Raw genomic sequence first — 26,396 nt, 5'->3', positions numbered from 1 at the left:
GAGTGTCCTGTATTGCAAGAGGGATGTCCAATTGCCAGTTTAGAACTATTCCCACAGGAACATCCTCCAGCAGTCGGACATCCCTCAAGGGGTCCCAGATTGGAGAGGGTGTAGGCCAGGCCGAGGGACACTCTCCACCCGTGCACAAACTTCATGCACTGGGCCACTAATAATAATATATATATATATGATATATATTTGCTTAATTCGATCTGCTTTCTGATTTAGATAAACTTTTTCCAGCCCAGTGAAGCACCCCAACTTCTCTTTCAGGCAATTGACAGCAACACAGCAGTAAATATCAATATGAAGCAGATTTTTATTGTAGATCACACAGGGAGAACAAAGGGTAAAATATTTAACTGTAGCATTGTTTGACTATATCCTAAACAGTGAGAAAACTGGAAGTCATTTTCAAGGTCCACCATTTCTTACTTCTTTTCAGTTGAGTCAAGTTTTAAAGTTTTCTAAATCTCCATTTTCTGACTAATGAAAAGAAACTAGGATTCTACCAAGTCCCTCTCTACCTACTCCAGGACTTCTGTGAGGGTCAAATGAGAAAATGCTTCACAGACATTTAGTTAAATTGTGAAATGTTTCCACCTGGCTATAAAATTAGTCAAGTTCCTGGGCTGAAGAAACTCCAAGGAAGCTAGTCACTAGGGAGAGGAAGCTGGGTGTCGCTACATGACATCATTATCCAGATGGTTTGACACTTAGCATATTAACCTTATATATAAACATATATATAAAGAGAGAGAGAGAGAGAGAGAGAGAGAGAGAGAGAGGCACAACCCATGGACATGGACAATAGTGCAGCAAAGGCCTGGGGAGGCAGGAGATGCTTTGTCTCTGGACCTATCTTATTTGTCATTTTATCTTGTTCATTAGATTCTACAGATGAGTGAATCATGTGATATTGTCTTTCAATGTGGGGGGAAGAGGGCACAGCTGTAATACTTTCAACAATAAAGATAAATTAAAAACAAATAAACATATTCTCTGGTGATGACTTTAAAAAAGAGATTATTCTATAAATTCATGTCTAATCATTTTATGTGTGTCTATTATTATATCAGAAAAAAAGTGATAGAGGAGAAATAAAATACAATCTCTTCCCTCAAAAAGATCATATTTGGGAGATAGATAAGTAATTTCAGATAAATAATTACAATAATAACTCCAATCTAACGAACATTTGCTAAACATCTATTATATGCAAGGTATTTTCCTAGTAACTGTCATTGTACATTGTCCTTCATTTATTTCTCTGTAACTGGATAGAGCACTACAGGTGTTGAGATTGATTGTCATTGGATTCATGAAATGTGACAGTAGCATCCCATGGGGAAAGACAGTTTAGTTGGAGAGAGAGAGGCTGGACACATGAAGATCCTTTCTTGTGTGGTAAATGCCAGCAAGGTATGCCCAGCAGACCATGGGGAGGGGCTCCTGTGTGGCCTTGGGACTGACTCTGGGAGTAATTCACAAATTTTCATTAATTTTTGTCTCTAAACTCCAGTGTAGATGGTTAAATTGGTCATCAGTAACATCTTCAGTCTCTTCCATAGACATTCATTTACGTACCTTCCCCCATCAATTGCTGTTGGACTCTCCTCACAACAGTTTCTTTTTAAATGATGGTTGTTTTTTCTCTCAGACCCTTCAAACCACTGATTTCTCAGACATTATACCTCCATCCATCCTAAAAATCCCCAACTTTGAATAGGATGGCCTTTATCACCATCCTGCCTTGCTGAGGCTATTCACAAATTCTGGGTCACGTTATTCCCTGAAGACATTAGCACCCTACTCTCCTCAGAGGTCTTCTTGTTCTTATTCTTGCCAATGTTCGTATTTACACAAATGATCCATGGAACAGCCCATTTTCCTCTTCAGAATGTCCTGTTCTCCACCCCAACCTCAGGCATTTGTTCCTATGGTCACAACATAGACTCATCATTAATAATCGTCAGGCCTCTACAACCTCCATTTCAAGTGTTCCTCTCCCTGATACTTGCCTCTTATCAGCTTACTACCTAAAATACAGTAATTTTAATTCAACTATGACCATTATTTGGTCATAGAAGCTCATATTGATCCTATCAAATTTTCAATTATGCCCCTCTACACTTGCATTTTCTCACTTAAATTTTATTATCATTCATTATTATCACTCTCTTGCATATGACTTTAGTACTTGTCAATCTCTTTGTTGTATTAGCTTGAAAAATACGAACTCTATTCCCTAGTTGTACATACACAGCTCAACATCACTGACAAAACACAGCTGTGCTGATTAGCCTCACTCTCAATTAAAGGAGAGTTTAATGATTCTTGACAAGTATACTATATTTCTCTAGTCCATTCAGTTTCCCATTCTTCTTGAAAACAATTTCTTAGAGTTTCCTTTTTACCTATAATCTCCTCCTTCAATCTCATTCTCAGATGAAGACTGGAAAAAACTACAGCAAGCAGGAAACAACTTTTATGAGTTCTCTACAAAGCAGCTACCCACCTGTCTTTGCAAGAAATAGTAAGGGATATATAGGTAAGGTAGTCACAAAGCTATCATAGAGAACATAGGGCCCAGGTAGGACTTATCAGCTGAATCTGAGAAAGGACATGGAAGAAAGAGAATTGACATATAACAATCTCACCTTATCACATGGAACATATTCCAAGACACACAGTAGATGCCTGAAACCATGGATAGTACCAAACCCTATATATCTGATGCCTTTTCCTGTGTTTATATACATACCTTTCATAAATTTTAGTTTGTAAATTAGGTGCAGTAAGAAATTAACAATAATAATTTATAATAAAATAAAACAACATGCTATTATAAAAGTTATGTGAATGTGGTTTCTCTCTCTGTGTTATAATCAGATAGATACTGAGAGACAATGGACAGGTAGTCTGTCTATACATTGTGGATACACTGGACAAAGGGATGACTCACATGCCCAGCAGAACAAAGTGGGAAGGCACAAAATTTCACCACACTACTCATAACAGCACAACAGCACATAATTTAAAATTTATGAATTATTTTTTTAAGATGGTGGCTGGCAGAATGGCAGTGAGGGAGTGATTGTGAATGAGGGAAGGAGCAAAATGGGAGAGTGTAGATGTGTGGGGTGTCTGTGTGTGTGAGTGAGGGACGGTTAGATCACACAGGACATTTAGGGGCTGGGCAACTGGGCTCACATAGCTGGATAGCCTCTGCTACTGCTGCAATTAAACCTAGGGTGGCTCTGCCACCACAGCCACACCATTTTGAAGGACAGAGCTGCTGTGACTGGGATCCCAGCCTGACCACAAGCCAGGGTGCCCTCAAACACCACCTGGGAACCTATAGACACTCTGGCCAGGGACCTGGACCCGCAGACACTGAGACTCGAGCCTCCCTGGCTGTGGGCTCCTATAAGTCACATAGCATGCTCCCCTCCTGTGGCCCACCATTCTAGCCTTGGGTGCCATGACTGCAGGAGCCACTACCAAGCCCAAAGCATCAACCCTGGACCTGGGACTGGGCAAAAACTACTACCAAGCCTTACACATCAACCCTGGGTTGGTGATTGTGCAAGTCACTGCCAAGATTGCTGCTTCAACCCTGGGCCTGCTGACCACATGGCCTGCTGCTTTGACCATGGGCAATGCACAGCTTGATGCCTAGATCCTTCAGTGAGAGGAAAAAGGGGAGATAAAGAAACAACCCTCAAAGGAAAGAAGAGGAGGACTCGTCAGAAAAGGACTTAAATGAAACAGAGGTATGCAATATGTTAGAAAAAGGATTCAGAATAAAAGTTCTACAGTTCATAAACCAGATAGATGAAAAAATCAACAACTTATGTAAGAATCAAGAGGAAATGAAGACTTATAGCTGCAATAAAAAACACTAAGGAAGGTTTCAACAGTAGACTAGGAGAAGCAGAGAACTGAATTGGTGAATTAGAAGACAGGACAGAAAAACACACCCAATCTGAACTGCACCTCATAGTGAATTGTCAAGTGGTCGTTCTGGTCGTCCCGCTGTTAGAATCAATTTGCATATTACCCTTTATCATATAGGATAGAGGCCTGGTGTGTGGGTATAGGCCAGCTGGCCTGCCCTGATGGGGGCCTGCTTCGACTCTGCCTCGGACCGCTTGCGAGGTCCCGGCCCAGACCAGCACACGCAGGGGAGTGGGTCTCCTGGCTCCTTGCAGACAGCCCTGGTCAGCCCCTGCCCCACCCTCCAGCATCGGCAGAGGTGAGCTGCTAGCTGTGGGGTCTGCCTCCCCTCCCCTGGCGGGTGCCACAGTGAGCAAGCCCGGCCGGGTGCTCCCGGGTCCTGCAGAGGTCTCCGTGCAGCCCAGCACCCTCCCAGGGGGCGGGGGCGGGTAGCAGAAATCAAGGCTCTGTGCTTACCTGTCTCCTCGGAGCCAGTCCTAAGCGGCACTTCCTCTCTGCAGGACTAATCCAGGGCAGTCCCAGTGGGTGCCCCCAGGCAAGGTCCCTCAGCACTTCCCCCCCAGTCCCCCCCCCCCCCCCCCCGCACTGTCCAACAGGCAACTCCAAAGAGAGAGCGCAGCAGCTCTGTTCCGGCCTCACACCGGGGCTGCGGGTGCCCCAGGCCGGTCCCAGCACTCAGTGCAGTTCCTGGCGCTGGCGTGTGGGTGCTGAGGGCCCTGCTCTGAGGGCGTGTGGGTGCTGAGGGCCCTGCTCTGAGGGCGTGTGGGTGCTGAGGGCCCTGCTCTGAGGGCGTGGGGGTGCTGAGGGCCCTGCTCTGAGGGCGTGGGGGTGCTGAGGGTCCTGCTCTGAGGGCCTGGGGGTGCTGAGGGCCCTGCTCTGAGGGCGTGGGGGTGCTGAGGGCCCTGCTCTGAGGGCGTGGGGGTGCTGAGGGCCCTGCTCTGAGGGCGTGGGGGTGCTGAGGGCCCTGCTCTGAGGGCCTGGGGGTGCTGAGGGCCTTGCTCTGAGGGCGTGGGGGTGCTGAGGGCCCTGCTCTGAGGGCGTGGGGGTGCTGAGGGCCCTGCTGTGAGGGCGTGGGGGTGCTGAGGGCCCTGCTCTGAGGGCGTGGGGGTGCTGAGGGCCCTGCTCTGAGGGCCTGGGGGTGCTGGGGGCCCTGCTCTGAGGGCGTGGGGGTGCTGAGGGCCTTGCTCTGAGGGCATGGGGGTGCTGAGGGCCCTGCTCTGAGGGCCTGGGGGTGCTGAGGGCCCTGCTCTGAGGGCCTGGGGGTGCTGAGGGCCCTGCTCTGAGGGCGTGGGGGTGCTGAGGGCCCTGCTCTGAGGGCGTGGGGGTGCTGAGGGCCCTGCTCTGAGGGCGTGGGGGTGCTGAGGGCCCTGCTCTGAGGGCCTGGGGGTGCTGGGGGCCCTGCTCTGAGGGCGTGGGGGTGCTGAGGGCCCTGCTCTGAGGGCGTGGGGGTGCTGAGGGCCCTGCTCTGAGGGCGTGGGGGTGCTGAGGGCCCTGCTCTGAGGGCGTGGGGGTGCTGGGGGCCCTGCTCTGAGGGCGTGGGGGTGCTGAGGGCCCTGCTCTGAGGGCCTGGGGGTGCTGGGGGCCCTGCTCTGAGGGCGTGGGGGTGCTGAGGGCCTTGCTCTGAGGGCCTGGGGGTGCTGGGGGCCCTGCTCTGAGGGCGTGGGGGTGCTGAGGGCCCTGCTCTGAGGGCCTGGGGGTGCTGGGGGCCCTGCTCTGAGGGCGTGGGGGTGCTGAGGGTCCTGCTCTGAGGGCGTGGGGGTGCTGAGGGCCTTGCTCTGAGGGCGTGGGGGTGCTGAGGGCCCTGCTCTGAGGGCGTGGGGGTGCTGAGGGCCTTGCTCTGAGGGCGTGGGGGTGCTGAGGGCCCTGCTCTGAGGGCCTGGGGGTGCTGAGGGCCTTGCTCTGAGGGCGTGGGGGTGCTGAGGGCCCTGCTCTGAGGGCGTGGGGGTGCTGAGGGCCCTGCTCTGAGGGCGTGGGGGTGCTGAGGGCCCTGCTCTGAGGGCGTGGGGGTGCTGAGGGCCCTGCTTTGAGGGCGTGGGGGTGCTGAGGGCCCTGCTCTGAGGGAGTGGGGGTGCTGAGGGTCTTGCTCTGAGGGCCTGGGGGTGCTGGGGGCCCTGCTCTGAGGGCATGGGGGTGCTGAGGGCCCTGCTCTGAGGGCGTGGGGGTGCTGAGGGCCCTGCTCTGAGGGCGTGGGGGTGCTGAGGGCCCTGCTCTGAGTAATGTGGGTGCTGAGGGCCCTGCTCTGAGGGCGTGTGGGTGCTGAGGGCCCTGCTCTGAGGGCGTGGGGGTGCTGAGGGCCCTGCTTTGAGGGCTTGTGGGTGCTGAGGGCCCTGCTCAAAGAGGATAACTGGTTTCATTCCTGCCCCCAGTGCACTGAGTGCCCCTGGAATCCCCCTGTGCCTTGGAGAGTTGCCCTGTCCCTGGCTCCAGGGATGGATGCCACCACCGAAGGGCATGCGAGTCACAGAAGAGAAGGATCTCATTCCGTCAGCGGAAGCCATGCCTCAGTCCCATGGGGAGGTGTGTTGCATACTGGCCGCAGGCTCACTAACTGGCCCTGCGCTGGGCCGGAGCTGCAGCGGGGGAGGCTGAGGCGCAGAGGCAAGTCCGCAGCCTGGGGGAGGGGTTCGGGGCGGGGGGTGGGGGGAGGCGCAGAGGGACCATCCGGTCCCACAGGCGGGTCCTCGGGAGAGAGGCCTGGATCTTAATGACACAGACAGACCTTACAAACCGAGGCCACCAGATGAGTGGTGCATCAGCATTGGTACACATTAAAGCACACACTGAGTGCACATACTGTATTTAATACCCTTACTGAAAAATGCATCCAGTACATTTTAAAGCATACATAATAAAAGAGCAAAGCACAGTTATCCTAGGCGTTAGAGACAATGATGACAGCAATGAGATTTCTCCTGACCGTGTGAGTTCACCTCTGAGACCTGTAACACAGTCCTGTGCTTTCTGTGCCTGAGCGGCTCGCACACGCGCTGTGAGCTCTGGGCGGTCAGGCCTTCCTGACGCTGGACACCTGGGGATGCCTCCCCTGACCTCCAGCAGCACGCTGTCTGCCCGCCACGCTCCCCCGCCGGTCCTTCTCTCTGGCTGTCTGTCCCTCACTCTGGGCCTCTCCTGGACACACTGACTGTGAGGCACCAAGAAGGCCCTGCTCAGCGCCTTAGGGAGACAGGCATGTCTCGCAATGTCACAACGTGCACATGTGCAGTGAAGAGCGACCTTTGGCCTCCGGGTGCTCCTGCACACTCCCTCTGTGCACAGCTGTTGCCCAGGGTGACTGCCTGCTCCTGGCTCTTCCCCTCCGTGCTCAGCTCCAAGGGGACCCCGCAGCTGAAACATGGACCTAGCCTGACTGGGTGGCTCATGGAGAGCGCCATCCTGTCCAGTGCAGACTGTGGGTTCGATTCCTGTCAGGGCATGTACAGGAGGCAACCGACTGGTGTTTCTCACATCGGTGTTTCTCTCTCTCCCTTCCTCCCTCTCTAAGAAAATCAATAAAAACATATCCTGGAGTGACAATTAAAAAATTTATCTAAGTAATAAATAATAATAACAGTAACAGTAATAACAACACTAACAGAATGTTAAGTCTGGCCAAGAACTATTGTAGGGACTTTATTCATGTAGTGCCCCAGAAGTGGGTATAGTGATAATTTTACAGCTGAAGAAGCTGAGGCACAGATCCACTAGGAAAGGGTCTAGGGTTCACAGAAGCAAGCAGCAAAGCCAGGACTTGGGCTCACGCATCCTGGCTGCACAGCTCACAACAAACCACCAGCCATGCTGCTCTCACCGCAGGCATGTAACATGTAACCTTCTAACAAAGCAAGTAACGATCCTTTTTTGTTGCCTAGCAGCTGATATGGTCTGGCACCCATCCTGTTCGTAAATATTAGTTTAAAATCAACAAATGTGTTTGACCAATTTGGAAAGATCTGGAGAATTATTTTAATTAAAACCTGTGTTTATCCTCAAAGGTAGTTGTTTGGGGTTGCCTTTGAGAAGTTCCTACAAACCGGCCCCGTGAAGCCTGCCCAGCATAGAGCCGAGGCAGCTCCAACCATCCGGGCCTGCAGATGTGGCCGGCCACACGAAGACACCCGGAGCCTGGCCCTGCCACGCAGCTCCCCATGCCCCGCCCGCAGCCAGCTCCCCAGCACTGTCCCGGTGTTGGAGGTGGTGGCTTATGTGCAGGAGTGACATGTGGCACTGTGCCTATCACGATGTCCCCTATTGGCTCGTAGAAATGCCCTTTCATAAACTTAAAATCCGTTAGTTCAATGGGTAGCATTCAAAACGCTCACAGTTGTGCCTTTTGGTAAGGCACGCAGCATGTTGATCATTCCCAGCCCGGTGAAGCTTCCTGGTGGAACTGGGAGCTTCATGGTGGAGCAGAGCATGCTGCATACCCAGTTGTGGAATAGGAGGAGATGGGAGAGCTACTTCTGTAGTGTCCAGAGTCTCCTGGGGCACTGGAAGCTCGCTGGGGCCTCCTCCCAGCAGCCCAGCCCAGCAAAGCTTCCTGCTGGAACCAGGAGCGGGATTTCCGTGGAGTGAAATGGAGGCACCACGCCCATGGCTGGAGCAGGCTCCTTCCTCAGCCCCCGAGCTGGCAGCTCGCCCACACGCTTCCCTAAGGGCAGTTCCCGGCAAGCACCGGCTCTGCTTCGCATTCACCTCTTTGTGGTGGGGCTGTTTTCGCAGGCATCAGGTAAAGAAGGTTTTTCCAGAACCTTGAGTTATATGAGAGAGACCGGTCTGCCTTCCACTTAAGAACCCTGTGAGATTTCAAAAGCTCTAGTGATTGGGGCAAGAATGTGAAGTCCCTGACGGGTGCAAATTCAATTAGAATTATTTTAATTTTCCTTTCCACCAGTGCTTCATGGAGTCCACTTTCAAGTTCATACCTCACTTCGTTAAACATGTAACTGGTACTTAGGACGATGATTAGTCTCCGGCTTTGCTCTATCAATGAATGGATTTCATCAACAACAGCTGAAAATGCAAGGCATGGAATATTAATTTAAGAGAACTGAAAGGGTGAGCATGAAGCAAAAATCATTCCGCACAGTCTAACTTTGTATTATTTAAGTCTGAAGCTCACAAATAAGTTTTTTCTTAAGACAAACCATGTATTCTCAATTTTATATGCCTATTAAAAGCAATTATCAGGTAACAATAATAATGAGTAATTTCTTATCACTTCCTCTGTGCCACACCCTTTACTACCTGTCTTATGTATATTAACTCATCTAATCATCATGAACCCTAAAGAGAGTACACCCTGTTTTACAGATGAAGAAGCTGAAGCACAGAGTGGTTGAGTAACTGGCCCAGAGTCACACAGCTAGTAAACAGCAGAAACAGAATCTGAAGCCCCTGCTCTGTCTGGAGTACTGGCTTCTGACTGTGACACTGTCTTTCTTCCCACACACCTGGAGGAGCGCGCTGACATCAGAATTTGACAATAAAACCAAAACCTGCCATTATTTTAGACCAGAGGCTGACAACCTTTTTCTGTCCGGGGCCTGATAGTAAATATGTCAGCTTTGCAGGTCACACAGCTTTTGTCATCGTTCGCTCTGCTGTGGGCACTGAAAAGGCACCTGCTGCAGGCAGCGAGGCCTGGGGCGGCTGGGACATTGCTCTCTGCTCTAGACCTTGATGTCTTTCCAGACAGAGGCTGTAAGGGAAGCCCCCACCACAGAGGACACACCTGCTTCATTTTCACAGTATTTAGGAACTAAGAAAAAAATCAAATTTTCAAAATGGCTGCTAGAAACCAGTAATAAATAATAAAACGATGTGAAGGCCAGCAGCGATGCTCTCTACGTTCTAGGACGCATTAACGCACAGGACACAGTGTCCCTGTGTCTGCGGCTGAGGCTGCCCTTCCTTCTGGAGTCGTCTGTCAATACTGGCAGCACATCTTCGCTTCCTGAAAGAGGAGGGAGAGGACGGGCCCGCTGGTTCTCACTTATTGCCACGTCTGCAACGCCCAGTTCAGACCCGCACACGGATGGCGCCCAGAGTTCGAGAAACGAGGAAGGGAAGGTGACCTGGTCACATTGTTGGTGATACAGCAGCACCCACGGCACCCACTTCCAAACGCTTGCTCTGCAGACTTCAGAGAAAACAAGAAGCTGCTTCTCATGATCCTTGATTCTCACTGTGCTTTGCTTCAAGATATGCATGATGACCATTTGTATTCACATAAATTTAAAAACTGCACTTTATAACTCAAACATGATGTGAGCCACCAATCTCCTTTTATCTATTTTTCCAACGTCCCTATTCCCACCGAAGCTCTTTGCCCAGGCAGCGCGGTGGGGGGAGAGCACCGCTGTCTGTGCTCACAGGAGCACACGCTCCGCTCCGTCTGCTGAGCCAAGAGTTCTCAGAGGCCCTTCTCAGTGGCTTCGAGACCGCCTCCTGAGGGTGCCCACTCGGCATGCTTCTAAAGATGCTGCCCCCACCCCCACTCCCCCTCGCACGAGTGGCAGGTCCCCACAGGAGCGGCCAGTCAGCCTCCCTCACTGCTCACTATGCTGACTTTGTCAGTTACTTCTGGCAAGAGGACCAGGGAAGATTGCTCGTTTTTAAGGAAAGCAGGGTTAGCCTAAGCTATCATCCTATAAAGAGAAAGTGTCTCCATGAATTTTCGACCTGCCAGGCCCTCTCTCACCTCCTCCGGGCGCCACGTCCCTCTCGAATATGCACAACTTGTACCCGAAGCGCCCCTCCAGCACCCGGGGCAGCACCTCCACCGCGAAGGCGCGCTCCTCCCCGTGCTCCGGCCGGCTGCCCTTCAGGTAGGACACAAAGGCGTCGTATGTCTTCCCATCTAGGAGGCAAGGTTTGTTCCTTTAATTAGTGCGTAAATAAAAGTTTAAGTTCACATTTGGATAAAAGTCACAAAAAACGAACATGAAATTATTGAAAAAGAGAAGTTAAATATGGCATCCTTGTGTCCACACACATCAAATTGTAGAGATTAAATATGCACAGGCCTTTGTTTAATAATTATGCCTCAACGAAGCTGTTAAAAAAAATATTTTTGATAGAAAACAAATTGAAAAACAAGACTGTTTGGGTAATCTGTAAGGTCCCTACATAGTCTTTGGTTTTATTATTCTTTTTTATGCATTACTAGAAACTCATGCACAGGGGGTGAGGGGAATGAGTCCCTCAGCCTAGCCTGCACCCTCTCCAATCTGGGACCACTTGAGAGATGTTCCATGGGGGTTGGGCCTTAACGGACAGTCGGACATCCCTCTCACAATCAAGGACTGCTGGCTCCCAACCACTCACTTGCCTGACAGCCTGATCACCCCTTAACCACTTCCCTGCCAGTCTGATAGATGCCTAACTGCTCTGCTGCTAACTTGATTGCCCCTAACTGCCCTCTCTTGCAGGCCTGGTCACCCCTAACTGTCCACCACTGAAGGCCTGGTCCCCCACAACTGCCCTCCCCTGCTGGCTTAATCTCCCACAACTGCCCTCCCCTGACAGCCATTTTATGGTGGCCATCTTGTGACCACATGGGGGCAGCCATCTTGTGTGTTGGAGTGATGGTCACTTTGTATATTACTCTTTTATTAGAAAGGATTTTTTTATCTCTGAATTTTTAAATGTCAATAAACAATGATTATATTCAATTATCATTAAAAAACAAAAAATAGCATCCTCAAAGCTCATATGATAATTGAGCAATCAATTAGCAAGTGTTTTTACTTTTAAGCATATGCATTGAGACTCACTGTTTGACGTCATGGAGGAACAGAGAGAAATTCATGTCACAGGTCAGAGAAACAACAGAGTTTAAAGGTAACAGAGGACCAAGTAGCCCAAATTCTAGTATGTGCTGGGCCCCAGTTAGAAAGTAAATGTCACCTCGGCTTATTCCACTTCAGTCATTCAATTCTATAACCATCCCACGTACACCTTCATACCTCGCCGGGAAGTGGCGGTAAATTGGTCATTACAAAATAGTCTGGGGTGTGAAGAACAGCTGGGGACGGAGTCAGCGATGCTGTATGCACTAGGGGTGTGCCAGGTGGTGCCCAGAATGCCTGGGTCACTTCACAAGGCATAGGATTGTCTAACCACGTTGCTGTGCTCATTAAACCAATCAAACCAATGTGATTGTAAACTGTGATTAAAAAATAAAACAAATTAAAAATCAATGCGGAGTGTTTACACTGGAGAGTGGGAGGAAACAGCTGAGCGAACGGAAGCCGAGGGAACCATGTTGGTACAGTGGGATGTTACAGAACGCCACGGCCAGTGCGGATACTCCGTCAGTGGGAAGGTCTGCATCGACACATCTGCTGCTCTTACCCCCGACAATGAAGCAGTGCTGTGGATGCGAATGACCAGAGACACATTCAAGAGGAATGTGCTACCTAGAAACTAAGACCATTCTACTCACTGCATTTCTAACAATTTATTTGCATGTCTTTCTTCTACCTTTATCCATTCGCAGACGAATGCAACAACTTGAAAAGTTTACAAATAACACATCGGCAGACACAACAAAGTGTAACACAAACAAAACAAAAAATAATCTGGTCAGAGAATGTGGAGTCCCCATGGACAAGTGCTCTGAAAGGACATGTGTTCTAAATAACACGCGTGTGAGGGGCCAGGAGAGGAAGAGGGGGCGATCCATCCTTATCCCAGGGCAACTGGTTAGCTGATGGAGGAGCCAGATGTATGCTCGGGTCCAGGATTGGGATTGATAAATTTGCTTCTGAGTTGAAGACTAAGTAATATTAGTTCCTTTATTAAAATTTAATAGACGAAACCATAGAGCCCACACATTTGTGGCACCAGTGCTCAACAGCCTGGCCCCAGTCCTCACAGCATCCAGGTTCACAAAGAAACCGTTTCTGGCAAAAGCTGCTTCAGTCCTGCCCGCAGCCTCTTGTCCTGAGTGTGAGTCAGAACCCACCATGGGTGTATTGCAAAGCAATTGCTCTTCAGAATGACATGCATGTGAATGACAGGGCATTTTCATCAAAGTTGCAAAATTATCATGCTTATCCAAGGTAGGTTACAAGTCGGAAAAATAAAGCCAGTTGTTAATATAGTGAGTAAGTGGTCCCTGGATGGTTCTGTCAGCCTGTCTTGAACTGTGCATTAGGATGAGAGCTAGTGCTTCCATTAGCAGAGTCATCATGTCAGTGAGTGAAACAGGCATCAAGATGCAAGAAACAAATGAGTATACTTTGTGACAAGGTATATTTTTCGCATAATCGGAATGTACTACTTGCAATAAATTGGAAAGATACATCAGTCAAATTTATATAGTGATATAGCTTTCAAATTCATTTTTATGCAGTTCTCTTCTTGGTTTAGCAAATATACTAATCTATATTAAATCTTTTTTCAACCCAAGGAATGAAAGCTTTGGTGGCTGTAATAACTGATAAATACAGTGAGGTGCCACGCTAAGCAAATTGGAAGCTGATCATTTTGTTCTGCGTAAACGAAACCAGCCTGTGAGGATGTCTGGGGCCACGGAGAGTCAGGATGCTTCTTAGACAAGCTCTGTGTGAACGTGGCCATGTTTTAACTTTAGTTTTGTTGTTGTTGTTGATTGATTTCTTTCATTTTCAATTATGCATAAACCAATAACTGAACACATTCTTGGGTAGTGCAGCAATATTAAATTGCTCTAATGTAAAAGACTTGTTTTTCCACTCATTTCTCCATTTTTACTTCTCAGGCCGCTCTCTGTCATGGAGCATGCTCTCAGCAGCACTGCCGCGGAGTACATCTCCAACTCCAGGCGCCACCCGGGCGCTCAGACCTGAGCTCCCCGCTCGGAAACAGGAGTTTAGAAAACAATCTGTGCACTGGGTCACTCACAACTGGAGGGCAAATAGCACCTCAGTTGAAAACCAAAAGAGAGATATCAGTGAATGTCCATTCTGAGATGCATACTGGTCTGTGCCTGTGGAGACCTGGCGATAAACTATCCCACACAGACCATCAGCCCTGGCTCTGGTGGTTGGAGCCTCAGCCATGCACTGAAAGGTTGTGGGTTCGATCCCCAGTCGGGGTGAGTACGGGAGACAATGGGTTGATGTTTCTCTCTCTCATTATTGATTCTCTCTCATCAATAAAACATCAATAAAAACACCTCCTTGGGTGAGGATTAAAAAAATAAAAACAGGCCCCCAGTTTGTTGGAGCATCTCTCTCCATAGCAAAATCACACTCACATGCAGGTTCAAAGCTAAATTAATTACCTTTGCTAATTTTATATAATTAAATTAAAAGATGTAAATGTGTATAATCAATTTTTAAAAATCTCAAAAAATATAACAATTCCTTTGTAACTAAAGCACCATAAGAGAAAAATAAATGTGAATACATTAAAGAATATTCCACATAAGAAAGTCAAAAGACAAATACAACCTGGGAACAATATTTGCCTTTCATATTGTAGATAACAGGCTAACAACCATAAAATAGAAATTGCTCCTAGAAATAAGCGAGCAAAGCAAAGCAAACAACCCAATTAAAAAGCGGACCAGGAAGGAATGGCCATTGAGAAAGGAAATACCATGAGACTCTGAGAACTCGAAGCTGCCCCTGCTCCTGCGCAGGGAGGGACATGCAAGGAAAACCACCCTGAGCTACCCCTGTTACCTGGCGTTTGGCCAGATGCCACAGGTGGTGGGTGAGCTGTGGGAGCAGGTGTGCCCTCCTGTGAAGGCAGGAGGTAGGAGAGCAGCGGGGAGGGCAAATGGCAATATTAAAAAAAATAAATAAATAACAACAGCATCTGAACTTTGTATTTCCAGCAATTCCACTATGGGGAATTTTTCCTTCAGACACACTACACACTTATGAAATAATGACAGCACAAAGCCATCTGCCAAACCCTTCATGTAATGACAAAAGGTTACAAACAACCAATGTCTATCAAAAGGTGCCTAAAGCTCTAGCTGGTGTTGCTCAGTGGATAGAGCGTCAGCCTGAAGATTGAGGGGTCCTGGGTTTGATTCCAGTCAAGGGCACATGCCTGGGTTGTGAGCTCAGTCCCCAGTAAGAGTGTGCAGGAAGCAGTCGATCACTGATACTCTCATCATTGATGTTTCTCTCTTTCTCCTTCTCCTTTCCTCTATAAAATCAATAAAATATGTAAAAGATGACTAAATAAGCAGTGGCATATCCACAGAAATAAACCTTCGCAGGGTTTTATTTCTATGGATAAAAAATGAGAGACTTTATAAACTCATGGCAGGAGATCCTTAGAAGAGTGAAGCAAGTTCAGAGCAGTGTGCATTATACAGCAAGACTTGTTTTTAACAGAAGAGCAAGATTCATACCTGCTTAGCGACACTCTCGGTGAGGTGAGGTGTGGTGAGGCATGGAAAGGCTGAGAAATTTCCCTACAATTTATTAGAGTGTGCTTTGAATGTATGTGTCCTACACACATCATATACATGCACACACACACACAGAAACACACGAAAACAAAAGCAAGTACAACAGATTAGACTGATATTTTAATTCAGTAATTATATGGAACCTAGAGGACTTTTTGCTGCTCTTAATAAACAGGAGAACTGTTTAGACAGAGTCCCAGAGAGAAACATTAGTAAAACCTGCCAGTCCTTCAGGCACCCATCAGCCTCCTTTGCTGGTTAGAATAAGGAGCCACCATACAGTTCAAATCAACTTACATGGCCTTTATTGAGTAACCACATTGTGCAAGGTGCCTGGATGGTGGCAAACAGTGACGCCGAGTCCCTAGGAGCAGGCATCTCACAGGGTGTTTAGGAGGACACGACATACACATACATGAAACAATTAGAGGACAATTGGGGCAACATCTAAGTACAAAGAAGGTGGCATAGACAGGAGGCATAATAATGATGCACTCAGAGCCATGCTCCCTCTGGAAATCACTACCACACATTAAGTCACAACCTACTGTAAATAAGATGAAGATTAATGTTTCTTTATCAGGTTTCCTAATGAAACCATAGGATAAGAAATCCCAACATTCCGATATTTGTTACCTGTTAATGTTTCATCTCTTCCCATGAGATGTCTACAAAATAGAGCCAAGTCAACTCTACAAATAACAGCCACAATCACTAGGCTCAGAACTACCCCTGAGATCACAGCAGCTGTGATCATTCCTCCAGTGAAGACGTGGCCTGGGATGTCCCTCCGATCTAGAAAGAAGGAGAAAACGGGAAGAATTAGTCAAGGACAATGCTGTCCACCATCGGCCTGCAGATGTCCGTGTTCACCGGGAACAGTGACCAGCTGTCAGGCCAACAGTCCATTGAGCTGCTCCACGTTCCTGCCTTCAGTTTTGGGGGGTGATCTTTCTACTCCCATTTTTAACTAATTGAAATGTGCACAGGGATATTCAGAGCCTGAACTGAAAGCATCCTATTGTCGCCTATCCCTGTCGGGGGCAGTGGGGCTCTAGGGTTGGAAAATGCTGGGTGAAATGCACAAGCCTTGGCAGCAGCTGTGAACGTAAGTGGAGGCGGGAGTCTTGGGAGAGCAAACACTTAACCAGACTGTCTGGGCTCCCAGCCCGAGGCTGCACCGCTTTGTGTCCTGAGAAACGCCCCCGATGCCCTCAACGCTTAGTGTCTTAATCTGTAAGGAAGCTACCAGCACTCGGTGCTCCCCTCAGGGCTGCCTGCTGTCGAGTTCCATGAGACCTGGCGCCGCAGCTGAGACAGCGTCTGGCACAGCCTACGATGTTAGCGCACTTTCTGTAAGCCCTCTGGGGAAACTGCAGTTCTCAGATTGGGTCAGTGCATGCTCAATTTGGAGAATACAAAATAGTTCAAAAGAGTAAAAACTATAAAACACTTTTTAACAACCATCCCACAATGGGGTGTTGGGCATGCTAACAAGCTAGAATGTTTTGTTTTAGGTTTTTATTTCCCTTAAAATATTGACTTAATTGGGGCCAGAGGGTAGTCACTCTTTCTTGCGTTGCAGTCTATTACGAGCAGTTCCTATGCCTCTGTAGTTATACTTCACAATGTCCCAGTGCTTAGGCTGATTGTAACGTTTATAAATTTACCAATGCTCCATCCAACAGCTGCACAGACTGCATGCTTGTGCTTGGCGATTCTGCTAGAGCAGGTTCTAAATGCTGAGGGGTTTCAGGTCAAAAAGTAGAAATGCATAAAGCTCTTGACATCTTGGCGCACATTTTAGGAATGATCTTTCCAGTGACATTTACTTCTAGGATATAAGTAATCGACTGCATTTGCTAAGTGAACTCTGAATAAAGCCAGTCCCCAGATCCTGGCCTGTGAAAGGCTGGCCTGTCCTGACTGTGCTGCATGCACACACACACAAACACGTGCACACACATCTATACACACGTGCGCGCACACCCATACATACACATACGAGCACACACACAAACACGTGCACACATATCTATACACGCCCGCACACACACATACACATGCACGTATACACGCATGCACACGTGCACACATGCACACACATACATATACACGCGGGTGTGCGCGTGCGTGCGCACACATTCACACGGCCGCACACTCCTGCGGGGTCATGGTGGAGTGGGAGGCCTGTGCCGGGTGCCATCGGTGAGCAGACAGAGGGGATGGCGGGGCGGAACCCTCTGTGGCAGGGACAGGACATCGGCACTGACAAGAGGGGAGGTGGCTGGGGAGCCATCACAAACCCAGGCATGCGATGAGCAAGCAGAAGCATGTCAGAAATCCTCCCCGCACATGCCCGTGGGCCACGGCACGTGTGCCCCGAGGCGGAAGGGCATCGTGACGAGCCTACAGGAGGCAAGAGCCCGAGCTCAGCAGTTAGTCTCACCGCCCGTGGGTCTCACCGCCCGTGGGTCTCACCGCCCACTGGGGTCTCACACCTGTGGGGTCTAGCTCTGCTGTCTTCACTTGTGTGACGTGTGGTACAGGTCAGGGTGAGCGGTGGTCAGAGCCTGGCACCACCTGTGTGAATGTGAGTGAGGAGTGCCAGCCATCCTGAGTGCAGGGTAGACCGATGGTCTCCAGGTGAGTGGTGGACGGGAACCAGGGACTCCACACCCAGGAGGGGGGGGCCTCAGGCTTAGGTTCTGTGCCCCTCACTCTTTCGGTTTCTCACCAAAGCCAGATAGCACCAATCCCCCCCTCCCCCCCTTCCTCTCTCTCAGATCCCAGTCTTTCCCTGCATGTGGGTGGTGCCGGCCTGGGAGGGAGTGGTGAGTGAGGATTCACGGGAGCACAGCTTTCCGCCTGGACACAGGCATGCTGGGAGCGGCGGCAGAGGAGCTGGTGGGCCATTCGTGGGAGATGAAGGCGGCTCAGGAAAAACTCACAGGGTCCTCTGACCAGGCCGTCCATTGTCCACTCGCCAAGTTCGGGGACTGGCCCGAGGCAGGGAGGCCTGTTAGCCGTTATTGAGGAATGAGCACCCTGGCCATGCCTGCCCAGCAGCAGGAGGCTGGGGCCCTCCAGTGCCCCTGGCTGCACCCTCTCCAGCACCACTGGCTGCACCCCCTCCAGTGCCCCTGGCTGCATCCATGTTGAGCTGTGCTCCACCCCCACCTCCCCACCAATCCCCTGTGTCCTGGGGTGCACACCCGCTGGCTGCCTCCCCGGACTCTCCTCACCATCCACCTGCCTCCCTGCTCTGAGCCCTGGCTTCTACATAGGATTGGAGCTGAGGACAAAAGAGGAACTGTGTGCCTCCTGCTCTGCTTGGGATTGGGTCCCAGGGGTTCCGGCTGGGCTGGTCCTGTGTGCACACCTTGTGGGAGCAGCTTCGCGTACTCAGAGAGAAAGGGGTGATCTCTGAGGGGCCCCTCAGCAAGCGTTCAGATCCCCAGACTTCCCAAACCAACATTTCTCAAACCTTTTGTCAATAAGATGAAGCGTTTGGTGTCTAGGCCTTTCTCGCTGGACACAGTGCAATTATATGAAAAATTTAGGTTTTTTTCATTAATATTCTCAATTCTCAATATTCTTGAAGCATGCCATTTGCCTTCTGAAGTCCTGTAAGGGAGGAAGGCAAGTTAGCAGACGCTTCGTTCACTGCAGCACATTCCCCAGAGTGCCTGCCCCCAGGGCCACCTGCTGCCCAGGAGCCAGCCCCCGAGAGCAACTACCTAGAACTAGAAATGCGTGGCAGGACATGGCACTAAATCAAAACACAGGAAACATTCCTTCTCTTAGATCTCTGTCCTGTTCTCCTCCCCACCTGCTCAGCGCTCCGCTCCTGCAGCCAGGCCTCTGAGAGCTGTGGCTGCACTGTGAGGGCAGCCTGGACCACACTCACAGTGCTGCCGGGTAATGCCCACGGTCCCTGTTACTCTGGTCAGTGTTTAAAGCCATTTTACACCACACTGTGCCGGCACCAAAGGGGAGAGGCCCAGGCCGCTGCTCAGTGAGCGTCAGGAACCACAACCCCTCACGAGGCTCCTCTCAGCCTCAGGCTCACTCACTGTCCACACCGGGTGAGGGCAGCCCCCGCCCTTAGGGGCTCCGGCAGGCGGAGCGCTCCCAGCCTGCCCCCCTCCCCGCCCCTCGCAGTAGGTGCCCACCTGGGGCCGTGCCCACTGTGGCCCCCAGCATCATGGAGCGGCGTCACCAGCATAGAAACACCTGCGCTCGGACACTCAGACCAACCTGGAGAGGCCCCGGCTATGCAGAGGCCCAGCAATGACCTAAGAGGCTGGTGCCCCACAGTGAGAGGGATCTCCTGGCATAGTTGGCTCCAGACCCCTTTAGAGCCTGCTCAGCGGCCTGCGGCCTCGCCAGGAGTCCGATGGGCACTGCGGAGCGCGGCTCCGTGGCCCACGTGGGGGAGCAGTGGCCAGGAGCGAGGTACCCGCGCACCAGCAATGGCCACGGAGGCCGGGCTCTCAGACCATGTGGATGGCCACACACTTGGCGTGTTTGTTCTCCGCAGCCTGGCCACTCCTCACGGAGAAATAGAGGTGGCCCAGGTGTTTTGCACCAACAGTGCCTCCTAGATTCTTATACCTCATCACTTCCTGTTCACTTTTTCTTCCTGTTCTCACTGTGTTTCTAATTTCCATGAATGGACTTTGACAGGAAAATGGTCAGTGTGTTCAATGTCAATCCAGGTGACTGCTGATTTGCTGAGACAATCCCTGTAACCTTCCATAGCTGATACAATCCCTCAGGGCTCTGCTGAGGTAAGCGCTGCCAGGTGAGCTCCCATAGGGAGCCACGAGCCGCCTCTAAAGGGCGGGAGCCGGCGGGTAGGTCATAGGCAATTCCCAAAGCACACAAGTCACTGTGTTTGCACGACTATTTCCTTCGCTGTGATTTTTAGGATTTCTCAAGTGTCTCACGATGGATCGTTTTCAACCATCAGACAAAGAAAGCCTGCGTGTGAGGACAGGTGGAGACGGCCGGCAGCTGCACGGCCTGCGGGGCTGGGACGCGGAGCCGCTGTGCACACAGACCTGCCGCTCGCAGGAGGCACGGACACGGCCAGGGACACCCTCTGTGCACAGGCCCACACTGACTTGCACATGTCACAGGCACCAGACCTGCCTTCACTCTGGCACATTCGCAAAAACAAAGCCCTTAACAGAATCTTCCCAATCCGGACACCGGTGGCTGGTTGCCACTCCTTTGTAAGAGGCGCAGGTACAGCCTCTATCCCTGTCAGCTGGCGGACTAGGGCTACTCTTGCGAGGCGATGCTAAGAGCTCCTTGATATTCTTTCCTCAGGTAAATCTCAGCAATGAGTTTCTGCACCACCCAATCAGCACAGAGTGTGGGGATTGTAATTATAACCGTAAATTACAACCTATGCCAAACATTCCGTTAGCTCTTCAGGCGTCTGGAGTGTTCACATCAGCCCGGATGAGGCCGGGGCACTCACACATGTGATGCTGTCCATCGCACATGGCATCTACACACCTGGCCTTTACCTCCTCCCCTTCGTGCTCATTTGGGTCCTGCCCGTCCTCTCTGCGGAAGGTCCAATAGATGAGGTCCTTTTCGTTCAGCGCAGCGGAGCAGTTGAGCTGCACATCTGTTCCTAGGAGAGGTTGACAATGCTCTGATTTTATTGTTTTTGTTTTTCACATGTTCTCTATTGATTTTAGAGAGAGGCAGGGAGAGGGAGATCAATGTGTGAGAGAAATATCTTGCAGTTGCCTCTCATAAGCATCCTGACCAGGTCTGGGGATCAAACCAGTGACGCTTCCATGTATGGGCTGGTGCTCTGGCCACTGAGCAACACTGGTCAGGGCCAAAGTTCTGATTTTAGAAACTCAGATTTAAGAGTTTTAACTTAATATAATCAATATATGCTAATGGATATATAATGTGAATATATTGCTACTTCTAGAAAGAAAACAGACATGCTTTGTTTTAAATATGAAAAGTATATCAAGCATAGAAATTAGGTACGTATAACTCATCACCAAAATACGAATTGGTTTCTCTTCAAGTTTATGTTAAATAAGTGATTAACACATAGGTGGCCCTCAGCAGAAATACAGCGATAACCTCAGCACATACACAGCAAAGCCCTGGCCAGAGGGCTCAGTTGGTTGGAGCATCATCCCATGCATTGAAAAGTTGTGTGTTCAATTCCTGGTTGGGGCATTTACAGAAAGCAACTGATCTCTCTTCCTCTCTCTCTCTCTCTCTCTCTCTCTCTCTCTCTCTCTCTCTCTCTCTCTCTCTCTCCTTTCCCCTCTCTCTAAAAGTCAATAGGAATATGCCCAGGCAAGGATTAAATAATTATATACATAAAGCAAAAATTGACGTAACTAAAGGATGTATAGACAAATTGGCTATCCTAGATATGTTAAATCTCTCATAGCAATAGATAAAGAATGCACACAAAAGATTAATAAGGATATAAATGACTTATCAACTTCACCTACTTGACATTAACAGGACGATAAAACCAAAACGTGCAGATGCACATTTTTTCAAATGCATTTGAACATTCATCAAAATACACTGTATTCCGCCCACTGGCGTGGCTCGGAGGCTGAACGTGGAGCTGGGAACCAGGAGGTCACAGTTCAGTCCTGGTCAGGGCAGGTGCCTGGGTGTGGGCTCCATCCCAGTAGAGGGTGTGCAGGAGGCAGCTGTCAGTGATTCTCTCTCATCATTGATTTTTTTCTATCCCTCTCCCCCTCTCCCTTTCTCTCTGAAATCGATTTTAAAAATATTTTAAAAATACACTATATTCTAGTCTTTAAGCAGGTTACTATGAGTTTCAAAATATTAAAATAATATAGTGTATAATCTTGGATCATAATAGAACTAAACTGGACATCAATTACAGAAAAATAACTACAAAATTGTCCAAATATTTGGACAGTAAAATCCATAAATGAAAGAGGAAATCATAAGAGAAAGTTTCTTTAAAGTTTTGAAAGAACAGCAATGAAAATCTGGTGTTTCAGTACTTGTGGAACAAACAGCTAAAGGTGTGATAAGGGAAATAGAGCTGAAATTGCATATACTGCAAGAGAAAGTAACTGGAAATAACTCCCTAACTCTCCGCGTAGACAAATGGAAATGAGGTGCAAATTAAGCCCCAAATGAGGAGAAAACTAATAGACAAGGTCATAAAGCAGTAAAATAGAAAGCAGGAAACCACAAGCTCAGCGGCAGGTGCCCGAGCAGCACAGAGCGTGTGGTGAGCAGCCGGCCCGTGGCAGGGGTGGGCCCAGACCGGCAGCCTGAGCCCGCCTGCTCTATGGCCACGGCTTCGCAGACAAACACTGAACCTTACTGAGCTCCAGTCACTTCTTCCTGACGCGGAAAGACTCCGAGTTGCTGAGGAATTTAACTCATTAGCATATTTCAATCACCTCACCGAAAACTTGGTGTACACTGTAAATGTCTTCTTTCCTTCCTTCCTTCCTTCCTTCCTTCCTTCCTTCCTTCCTTCCTTCCTTCCTTCCTTCCTTCTTTCTTTCCTTTTCTTTTCGAAAGAAGATGTTGACCCCTCCAGACCTCTCTAGACAATTCTGGATTGCGCAGTCAAGTCAGGGCTCAATTCGTTAATCAGACACTCAAGTCAGACAAGTCTGAATAAGGTCCCTGACGTTCCTACTGAGTTTTCACACTTAAAAACGACCATGGCAACTGTCAGAGAAAAGCCACAAGCAGGGTGACTAAAACCTTGATTTGCAAACCACAGGCCATCCCAGGCTGTTCTTTTCAATCAGCTAAATTGGCAACACCCAGCCCATGGCGGCTGCTACTTCTGTAGGGTTCCTCCTGCGTGTGCAGTGTGTTACACACAGCGCTGACCATAAGGACCAGGCTTGGCCATGGCAGACTCTGTAGGCCATTCATGGGTGCAGATATAGCATGTGAGAGCATACCTAACTCCACTTCCACATGGCGAACCTCGGGTCCGAGGATGACGGGAATGACAGTGCCGGGGCCTGAGGCGAGAAGGAAACGTGTGTTGGCATTGCTCCTGCGGGGGAGCCGAGGTGAGGGCCCGGTGGTCCAATCCGCTCATTCCGCCCCCACAGACCCGGCCACCGAGGCCTCCCTTTCAGTCCTGCTTGCATTACCTGACGGTGCGGGGACTACTCCATCCCCTCCGGGCGCAAAGGGCTGAGGAAGCTCACCATTAGCTCTCCCTCCAGTCAAGCCCCGGCCTCTGCTGCTGTGCTCTGTGCTCGGGAGCAGGCGGGGAGCTGCTCATGGGGGAACGGAGGCCAGGCCACCGGTGCCTCCTGCTGGGCCTCCCCCCCCAAGGGGGCTCCTCCACTCCCTCCCAGCCTTTGCCCTGGTGCCTCTCCCCAGGCTCAGCTCTCCTTCTCTCCCTCGGTGACCTCTGCCCCCCCCTCCTCTCCCCCCAGATGCTCCCCTCTAGTCTGGCTATTCTCAGGAAGGACCCCCGGAGCTGCTGAGGATGCCTGAGACCACCTGAAGCGGCTGCTCACTGCAGAGCTCAGAGCCAGTCACACCTGGCCAGTACAGGATCGAGGCCTGCTGCTCCTGTGATGGTACTGTACCCCCAGGCTGACCCTGGTGCACATTTGGTGTTGGGGGCGTTTACACCTAAGTCCAGAGCGACCTTTCTGCCCTCCCGGCGCTCAATGAGGGGGAGGGGGGAAGCTCCCACAGCACTGCCCACGCCCCTCACACTCACCGGGCAGGGCAGGTGCCAGGGAGAAGCGGGTGGAGCCGCTTGTGGGCAGGAACTGGAGAGTGAAACTAGGGCAGGGAACCCCCAGCAGGTCTGGCTCCTCTGAGATCCGGACTCGCTGGGCAGGTCTGGAATCCCCCGGGAGCTGACTCGACCCCAAAGAGCCACGGCCTGGGCTGGGATGTGAGGCAGGAGCCCAGAGCCCATGCCAGGACACGGGGGGGCTCTCTGAGGCATGGGAAACGCGAGAGAACTGACTCAAGACCCCGTGCTCAGGTCCTGGTGGCTGAGAGACCTACAGCCTGACAGGGTGTGGGTGATCCTGCTCCACACTGACCACGGAGCTCAGTGTCCCGTGTCCTCAGGGGAGGTCAAGATACCTCCTAGCCAGGGGGCAGTGCGGGATGGGAGTGAGGCACTGAGATGGTGCCAAGTCAGGGAGAGCATGGGCTGGGTCTTCTCGGGGGCTGCCAGCTGTCCCTCAGGACTCAGCTCCAGTGCCTCCACCTGTGTGTCCATGCTCTCATTCCTATCTTGGCTTGCTGCCAGAGCGTGGTCACGTGTCTGCCTCTGCAGTAGAATGAGACGTTCTTGGAAAGAAGGGATCGAACTGATCCCTCACCTTGCATCTCCCACACGGACGCCTGGCACTTGGTCATAGGAGGTGCTTAGTACATGCCTGCTGAGTGGATTAGGAAGTGTGATTGTCCAGCTCTAGAAGCATGATGCAAACATCACCAGCCAAAGGAAGAAGGCCAGGATGGCTAAGAGCCTAGACTTGTGGAATGAGGCTCACTAATCCTAGGAGGCATCCGAGCCACAAACAAGTTTTAATTCACCCGGGGCTGCTGGAAGAGCCATGAGATGATTCCATTCTGGCACCCCAGGACCTCCACAGGAACGCAGTCCTGCTCAGACTTTGATTTTATCCCGGTCAAACCATGCTAGACTCCCATTTGCAGAACCATTGGAGAAGTGATTTCTGTTGTGAGGGGACGGCGGGTGTGTGGCAGGTGAATGGTGAGCAATGCATGCAGCACAGCTACGTCAGTGGGTAGGTAACACGAAGAGGATCATGTGGCCGCAGCCCAGCTGCTCTGCTTCCTGAGCCCCCGCTGGGGAGTGAGGCGTCACGGGAGTCTTACAGACACGGGAGGCATGTCGAGGGGAAGCACGTTAGGAGGGGCCAGCCCATCGGTGTGTCACCGAAGAGAGGCTCATGAGGCTTGTTGGACTCAACAGGGAAAATGACTCAACACCAAATAGTACCATCCGGGCCTCTGGGACCTGGTGGTGTCCATGGTCATCACCCAGACGCACTGGATGAGCTGTCCTGGGCCACGCAAGGGACAGCTTCCCTGGGAAAGGTTAATCATGTCCCCTCTCAGGCCTCCATCACTCAAAAGCCCAGGCCTGAGATTTTCCACTGTGTGCACTGGGTCCATGATAAACCAGAGCGAGAGCCATCATCTCCAAACTGCACCCTCCCGCCCAGGCCTGGCCCCTGGCACCCTCTCCTCAATCTCCGGCCTCCTGCTGCCCGTCACCCGGAGCCTGGACGGGCGGCAGCCCCTTCGCCTCTCTTTGCTCTCACCCCCTCTGCCCGAACTCCTTCGGTGACTCCAGGCTCTGAGCAGCTGGCCCTGAACAATGAGGTCTGAGCTGCATGGCCCCTTGCATGCAGACTTTCTCACTAAATACAGCAAATGCACTTCCTCTTCCTTGGGATTTTCTTAATAAAGTGCTTTCCCTCTAGCTTAATTAATTGTAAGAACAGAATGCATATGACATATAAAATATGTGTTATAAGTAAGGCTGCTCTCCAAAACCTAGCTGTCAGTAGTTGAGTTTTGGGAAAACCAGAAGTTACCCCAGGATTTTGACTGTGAGGCGATCGGCATCCTCACCCAGCGTGTAGCTCGGTGAGGCTCACCACTTTCCAGGTAAGATCGGGCTCTTGGGAGAGTATGTTACTCACTCCCTTTCCCATGTCCCTGCTCCCACCCTCCAATGCTCAGAAGTTATTAAATGCAGGCTCCCTCAGTAAATGTTTGTCGAGGGAAAACATATGCTTCACAATAAAAGACCAGCAACTTATTCAAATACCAAGTAAGGGATGGACTCAGGGAAGTTTGCCTTTATGAGCTTTAATTCCCCTCCCCAGGAATCTCAGGCAGAGAGCACAGCCCCAAGGCTGGGAGCCTTCCGTTCCAGTGAGTGGTGTGGCCCCAGCGCCCACTAGCTTGCCACTAGCTTCCTCTACTGCTTTAGGAG

General features: G+C 50.5%; 1 protein-coding gene across 7 annotated transcripts in view; it reads right to left on the bottom strand.

Annotated features, from left to right (window-relative positions):
- Nucleotides 1-6,745: 6,745 nt before the first annotated feature.
- The window catches only part of IL18R1 (interleukin 18 receptor 1), a 29,713-nt gene continuing 10,062 nt past the window's right edge, over nt 6,746-26,396 (bottom strand). For 6 of the 7 annotated variants that reach the window (XM_084900511.1, XM_084900512.1, XM_084900510.1 and 3 more), the window contains 6 exons: nt 23,344-23,406; nt 20,906-21,026; nt 18,864-19,003; nt 16,013-16,171; nt 10,661-10,819; nt 6,746-8,970 (listed from right to left, as the gene is read on the bottom strand). In XM_084900511.1, coding sequence (XP_084756637.1) covers nt 8,609-8,970; nt 10,661-10,819; nt 16,013-16,171; nt 18,864-19,003; nt 20,906-21,026; nt 23,344-23,406 — 1,004 coding nt within the window. In that variant the 3' untranslated portion in view covers nt 6,746-8,608. The remainder of the gene's footprint in view (nt 8,971-10,660; nt 10,820-16,012; nt 16,172-18,863; nt 19,004-20,905; nt 21,027-23,343; nt 23,407-26,396) is intronic. The other variant, XM_084900515.1, reaches the window with a different exon arrangement.

Source organism: Pipistrellus hanaki (assembly GCF_964339955.1).
Source record: "Pipistrellus hanaki genome assembly, chromosome: 12".
NCBI classification, from domain to species: Eukaryota; Metazoa; Chordata; class Mammalia; order Chiroptera; family Vespertilionidae; genus Pipistrellus; species Pipistrellus hanaki.
This window is presented reverse-complemented; position numbering and strand designations above follow the sequence as displayed.